Raw genomic sequence first — 6,514 nt, 5'->3', positions numbered from 1 at the left:
GCTTGCGCCTGGAATCCTCGGCCGAGACACCGGCCTTGAACTCCTTCTTGCGCGACTCCTGACGATCTCTGGCCCACATGTTGGTGCTCATCTTCTCGATAGATGGGTGTAGCGTATAGATATGAATACGGTTGTGGCGAGGTGGATCTCACGGAGCTGCAAAGGCGCGCGCAAGAGTTGTGGTGGAGTGCGGTGTAGAAAAAAACAAAATAAAGGCGAACACCGTCGCGATTTGTAATGGCGCGAGAACGAAAATGGAGGGAAAACGGTGGACCAACGGCACGCGGACCTCGTCACATTTTTCAAACAGCCAACAGCTTTTCACAACGGCTAGCCGAAATTTGAGATTAAGGTAACTGTTTTCTTCCAATTTTCTGAAACTCCGAAAAATATTGAAATTTCAGAACCAAAAAAGGCGGGAAGGAATGCAAACGCCGGCACAAGACGCAAGATTCAACATTGTTGGATTTAATTGCAAGATGGACGCTGCTCAACGACCGCGTCGTGTGGCCAAGCGACGTCGAAAGCCTGTTGGAGATGCTGAAGTGAAGGCCGATAATGCAGCGGCCCCGATGACCATTGAAGCAAAAGATGAGCCAGCTCGCTTGCAGGAAGTTGCCGCTGAGGAACCCGAAGCTGCGTCGTCTAGGGGAAAACGAGTGGCGAAGAGGAGAAGGAAAGAAGCGGAGCCCGCAGATGAGTCAGATTTTGTGCAGAAGGTACCCCGTTGCTACCCTAGCTGCCTTCGTTGCTGAACATCTCTTCACCACGGTTTCCCTTGAAGGTGCCCGTTGAAGAGACAACAGGCACATGGTGGGAGGGCGCGCATCAGCTTGAAGAACGATTTGCAGGGCTCGACATGACGCTACTGTGCAATCGAAAGGGACCCACTCTCTTCCCTGATGCGCAGCAGGGCGTCCAGACACTTTCTCAAATGTACGCCTTCATAGTTACGGCCACCAACCCGCCCTGCTCTCTTACCGACGCCTTATTGCTCGTGCAGGCCGTTCTTGCTTTCTCACCTGGCGCAGATCAAGACGAGTACGCACAGCTGGCCCACTCTACTGAACTTGGACTCAACCGCGTATTGACCCCACTCCGTGCAGTCTACCCCGAAGCTTACGCGCTCGAAGCACGCAAGACGCATCCTAAAGAAAAGTTGCTACACCCATCGTGCGGCCCCTACGTGCTCACTCTCGCTTTGCCTCCGGTATCGTGTCGTCTTCTTGGCGTCTTGTGTTAGCGTTCGGCTGGTGTCTTGTCTATGCGAGCTCACACTTGATCGACACAGGGCGCAAAGCCAGTTGAACGAAAGGCGACGTATGTGGTTTCCTGTGGCCCAAACACACTCGCTGACAATGGTAAGCTAATCTACAACCATGTGTCGCTGCAGGTTCCACGAGCGACTGGTGGCGTTCAAGGCGGAAGGCAACATCGCATCATCATCCACCTTCGAAGTTCCGCTTTCTCCCCTGCCAGAGGTCCCCACCGCTGCCTCCCTCGCCCAGGCCAAGTCTGCGAAGTCGAGCCACAACGCAACGATGGAACGCGAAGAGCCCGCACCGGCCAGCGCCACCGGGCAAGATGATATCGAAACCAACATCAAAGCAGGCGCGACGAAAGCGAGATTCCCAAGCAACACTAAGGAGGGACGTGCGGAGCGATACGCCGCCGTGCTGCGACGAGTGAAGGAGCGCGAGGCTAAACTGGCCGCAGCAGGCAGTGCCGAGGAGCAGAAGGAGGCCTTCTTGTTCAAGTCGCTCCCTCAGCTCAACCTCGTCTTGCGGTCGTACGTTCTCTCACCTCATCATTCTCATGTCTCACGTCAGGCGCCGTCCTTTCGTCTCAGTAGGCTCGCCTTCAAGATGCCCAGACATTTACACTTTGTCGTTGCTTCAACAACAGGCTGTTCGTGGTCAAGAAGTTCAAGCCCATCCCGCTCGACGAAGCTTTGGTCCAACTATGTTCGTCCTATCGCGATGCCTTCGGCTTGTCCGTGGAGCGGCGTACTCGTCCCCCCCTGCCTTCAGCTCGGTGGTCTCTCCCTAACCGGCCACTTGTTTCGCTTTCTTCTCGCCTTCAACTCGAGCAGAGGACGTGGAGCGGAGGCTGAAGATGCTCAAGGAGCTGATGCCGGACATGCTGCAGACGAAGGAGGGCATGGACCGCAAGGTCTTCCTCGTCCTCCCGCGCGGGGCCATCCCCGGCGATCGCCTCCAGGCCGCCATCGACGCCAAGCAACAACCACAGGACCAGAAGATGGCGATCGACGCCACCGTGTCGAAGGCGTGAAACTCTCCTTCGTCACTTTGCTGCCAAGAAAGTGTGGTCATGAACATGTTGATCAATATGTGGAGTATATGTTGTATAGGTCACAAAAAAAATGATACAAAAGGGAGATGAAGGGCGAGCGGATGCCGCTCTGCTGCTGAACCCTCATCATAGCCAACTGCTTCTGATACTGCTGCTGCTGCTTCAGTTGCAGGTGAGGCCGGAGAGGGTGGCAGTGGGGGTGGCGATGGTGGTGGCCGTCGTCGTCGTGGCCACGATGCCGGCGCCCTGCGACGCGCCCACCTGGATCGGGCCGTACGTCGTCGGGATGGTGAACGTCGTGGCGTCCTTGCGGTTGAGCTCCCAGAACTGGCTCACCGACACGCCCGACGCCAGCGTGAACGACACCTGGCCGCCGGTGAGGGCCTTCGAGCCCGTGTTGCTCACCACCACGTCGAAGATCTGGTTCCACTTGTTCCCGTCCTGCCACTGGCCCCCGCTCGCTGCCGACCGCGCCACGATGGTGAGCTCGGCGCTGCAGCCGGCGGGCGCCGCGCTCGGCTGAGGCGTGGCCACGACGGGGCTCGACGGCGACGGCGAAGGCGAACCGGGCGCCGGCGAGGGCGCCGCGGTGGGCGAGCCCGAGCACGTGGCCGACTCGACCTTGACCACGGGCGTCGCCACGCTCTGGCCCTCCTTGGACTTGACGATGAAGCCGGCGCCCTGCGAGGCGCCCACCTGGATGGCGCCCCACGGCGTGGGCACGTTGAACACGTTGGTGTTCTCCTTCCGCTCCAGGTTCCAGAACTGGTAGATGCTCACGTCGGCGCCGGACACGCTGATGGTGAGCTTGACCGCGGTCACGGGCGTGTTGCCCGAGTTGGTCGTCGTCACGTCGAAGATCTGGAACTGCGAGTCGCCCTCGGTCCACTGGCCGCCGCTGGCGGCGGAGCGCGCCACGGACTCGACCGTCACGGTGCACCCGGTGGGCTGCGGCGAGGCGACAACGACGGGCGAGGCCGACGACGAGGGCGACGCGGCGGCGGGCGATGCCGAGGCCGAAGGGGCGGCGGGCGAGGTCGAGGGGGCGACCGAGGGCGAGACGGCCTTGCAGTCGACGGCCTCGAGATCGATGGTGGCCTGCGCCTTGCTCTTGATGATGTACCCGAACTGGTACGACCCGCTCACAGCGATGCCGCCGTTCTGGAGGATGTAGTCGGGCAGGACGTAGAGGCCGCGGTTGTCCTTGACGATGTTCCACAGCTGGTCGAAGAGCGAGTCGTTGGTGATGGAGAGGTCGACGGACTTGACGCCCTCGGAGCCCGTGTTGGTGATGGCGACGCTCCACTGGGAGAAGTCCTGGCCGTTGGTGGTCCACGCGCTGCCCAGGGTCTGCGTGACCGACACCTGGCAGTCGGCCGCCGCCATGGCCAGCAGAGCGGCCAACACCGCGAACGAGAGCAGCTTGTTCATCTTCTTCTTGTTGTTGCTGATGTTGGTGGTTGTTGTTGGTTGTTGGTTGTGATGAAGAGAATGGCGGAGGCGAAGTGGTTTTATACCTGGTGCGGTGCGACGGCGGCAGAGAGCTCTGGCCGCATTGCACACACGAAAAGTCGATGGTTTTGTTGCTCACACTCGGGTGTTGGTCTAAATTGCTGTCGACCATTAAGTTGTTGCACGTTGTACAACGCCAACTGCCCATTGGCTTGTTAAACACTGCAAGGCTATGTACCAGAGATTCTGCATGTTGATTGTCCCCCCCAGCTGATACCGCATGGTCTGTTTCTGTTGTTGGCCAACGCGTGGACTATGCTCGAAGCTTGAGCGAGCGGCTGTTGTCGTCGGTCTCACAACTCCTCGCGGCCTGCCGTAGCGGGCGTGCTGATGCGCTCCTGGTCGATAACCACCTTCATCATGCGGACGAGGGGTGCTGCGGTCTTGTAGAAGTACTTGTAAACCGGGTCCTGTGCAGAGAGCGACGGTGCTCAGACGTAAGAGAGAGCGGGCGTAGTGCCAACCACGTTAGACGAGCGCGTACCTGATCGGCGGGAGCAAACTTGTTGATGAGCTCACGGCGAACATGGCCGTCCGGTCCGATGAAGAACGCACTCGGTGCGTACGGCGCAAGCTGCCATGCACATGTGAGGGCCGGGATTATGGAGCAGATGAGATTGGGGGGGGGGTTACTTCGTTGAATTGAAGGCGGGCAGCAGGCGGTAGGGCCTCTTCGGTGACTTGTGCCATGACAAAGTGTGTGCGTGCTAGATGGATGGCCTCCTTGGAGTGATCCAGCCTTCTCAGCAGCTCTTGGCTCCACCTTGTATCGTCGCGAACGATGAGCACTACCCAGCGTGGGGGATTGTACGCGCGAGCCTCATCCAGCGCCGCCTCGTACGATTCCAGCCATTCTATCTCTTCAACGCCCTCGCCCAGCACCGCGTGCGTGCTTGCTCGCAGGTGCAGGACGCCAATCACAAGCAAAATAGTGCAGATCGTCGGCGTTCTCATCGATTTTGATTATTTGACACATGGCATTGAGCTGCCTGACATGCCAAGCCATTGCTGTCGACACGGAGTAGCGAGAAAAAGCTGTTTTCCTCCGCCTCTTGTTTTTCTATCGCCTTCTTGTTTCTTCAGCTGCACTTGCCCGCCACTACCGCACCCGTTCTTGGTACAAATCCCCTCCAATCTGTTGGCCTGTGTGCGCAGTGTTCAGGCCGCCAGACCTGTAAGGATTAGAAACGGTTTTAAACCTCATCTCATGATAAATCTATGAGTGCAATGGAATCTCGTAATGAAAATTCTGGTCTGTGTTCTTTGTCCTTGTTCGAGCTCCTACGTTCTCTTCTAACCTCAACATTTCACAGGGAGCGGTTGTTTTCTTCTTGGCTTGCTGATCCGCCGGAGTGCCATCTGTCATCTGCAAAAGGTACTGATCCGGAGAAGATTTTTATGCTTTCTCCTCTATCTTCCCAACGATTAAACATCCTTTCGCTCGATGCGGATGAGAGCAACGAAATCTTACCTACTTTACATGAGGGAACAGTTCTTTTTGTATTTCTCCGATCTTTTTATTCTTCCGGCTGTGTCTCATCCATTTCATTCCTCAGGTACGCGTGGGTCTCCAGTGCGTGGTCTTCGCTGCTGTGCCGTCTTTGTGTTCGTTGTGCCGTGTTTATGTTAATAAATGGATGTTCCAATCATTTGCCTCACGTGTTCGCCCATTTCCTGCAACAAGATTGTAATGGAACGCTCGTTGCGGGCAGCTCCCTACTGGCTCGGTACGACGCTAGATGATGGGCGCAAGGAGGAAGCCAAGCACAGCCAAACCCAGCTGCCATCCCACGCTGCCGTCGTAATCATTGGTGCTCAACCGAAATCTTGAAGTTGTGATCATCAAAATGAACTGGGGCTTACACCTTGCGCAAGGGGGTGGCATGACCGGGTTGGCCACGGCCTACTGGTTGCGACGAAGCGGAGTGAGCGACGTGCTGGTTCTCGAGCAGCGTGATGGGTTGGCGCACGGTACTCCCGCTCATCCTCATAGTGATGGTAGTCCGAGCTCAGCGCTGGCCGCTTGCTCCTTGCCCGGGCACAGGGGCGACCGGCCGCAATGGCGGTCACTGTTGGCCTTCTTTCACGCCCTTCTCTGAGTCCAAGCTCGAGCTCTACGGCAGGGTCGTCTCGCCATTGCACACATCAGCGCTCTTCTTGGCCGCCTCGCTCACCACGCACCACCTCTTGGCCGACAGGAAGAGGAAGCGAGGCTGTCCGAGTTCAAGAAGCAGAACTTTGAGCTCATCAAGGAGTTCATCGCCACGCACGACGTCTCGTGCGATTTCTGCAGCCACGGCTGCGTAACAACCATCCCACTCCCCGACGTGGCTGCTGACAATCAACACTCACGCGCCCACTCACACGCTTTCGCTCTGCTGCAGCTCGAGCTCGCCCGACACGAGTCGGAAGCCGTCTTCTTGAAGGACTACATGGAGCAAGTCAAGGCTACCAATCCCGACCTGGGCCTCGAGTGGTGGGACAAAGAGAAATGCGAGTGCGTGTGCCATTTCTTTGCTTTCGTTGCGTGTCGTGTGCGTGTCGTGCTATATGTTGACCACCACCATCATCGTCGCCATTGACATCCAAAGGCAGGAGGCGCACTCGCCGAGCTTCCTGGGCGGCTCTACCAGCCCACCGCGGCGTCCTTCTAACCCGGCGAAGGTCGTCTACGCCCTGGCCCGCGAGG

At 57.9% G+C, this 6,514-nt stretch overlaps 4 protein-coding genes across 4 annotated transcripts in view; 2 read left to right on the top strand and 2 right to left on the bottom strand.

Annotated features, from left to right (window-relative positions):
- Positions 1–859: 859 nt before the first annotated feature.
- ACA1_253510 (uncharacterized protein) lies at positions 860–2,292 on the top strand (the record flags this gene model as incomplete). The annotated part of the gene is made up of 6 exons (XM_004367563.1): positions 860–936; positions 1,004–1,041; positions 1,107–1,173; positions 1,394–1,789; positions 1,906–2,006; positions 2,093–2,292. 6 exons carry the CDS (start codon positions 860–862, stop codon positions 2,290–2,292), a joined length of 879 nt encoding a protein of 292 aa, XP_004367620.1.
- A 183-nt stretch (positions 2,293–2,475) lies between these two features.
- On the bottom strand, positions 2,476–3,744 carry ACA1_253500 (Carbohydrate binding domain CBM49 domain containing protein; the record flags this gene model as incomplete). Its single annotated transcript, XM_004367562.1, has 1 exon — positions 2,476–3,744. The coding sequence occupies one exon, from the start codon at positions 3,742–3,744 to the stop codon at positions 2,476–2,478; it is 1,269 nt and encodes a 422-aa protein (XP_004367619.1).
- A 374-nt stretch (positions 3,745–4,118) lies between these two features.
- Positions 4,119–4,611, bottom strand: ACA1_253490 (uncharacterized protein; the record flags this gene model as incomplete). Its single annotated transcript, XM_004367561.1, has 3 exons — positions 4,119–4,235; positions 4,310–4,399; positions 4,459–4,611. Coding segments are annotated over 3 exons (360 nt in total), but the record flags the coding sequence as incomplete, so codon positions are not given.
- A 1,097-nt stretch (positions 4,612–5,708) lies between these two features.
- Positions 5,709–6,514, top strand: part of ACA1_253480 (FAD dependent oxidoreductase domain containing protein) — a gene marked incomplete at both ends in the record, with an annotated part of 2,774 nt that continues 1,968 nt past the window's right edge. Inside the window, 5 exons of the mRNA XM_004367560.1 lie at positions 5,709–5,796; positions 5,870–5,949; positions 6,024–6,128; positions 6,210–6,322; positions 6,417–6,489. Of these exons, the coding sequence (XP_004367617.1) occupies positions 5,709–5,796; positions 5,870–5,949; positions 6,024–6,128; positions 6,210–6,322; positions 6,417–6,489 (459 nt within the window). The remainder of the gene's footprint in view (positions 5,797–5,869; positions 5,950–6,023; positions 6,129–6,209; positions 6,323–6,416; positions 6,490–6,514) is intronic.

Source organism: Acanthamoeba castellanii (assembly GCF_000313135.1).
Source record: "Acanthamoeba castellanii str. Neff unplaced genomic scaffold scf7180000084768, whole genome shotgun sequence".
NCBI classification, from domain to species: Eukaryota; Discosea; order Longamoebia; family Acanthamoebidae; genus Acanthamoeba; species Acanthamoeba castellanii.
Note: the sequence above shows the minus strand (reverse complement) of the source record. Positions and strands in the feature narration are given on the sequence as shown.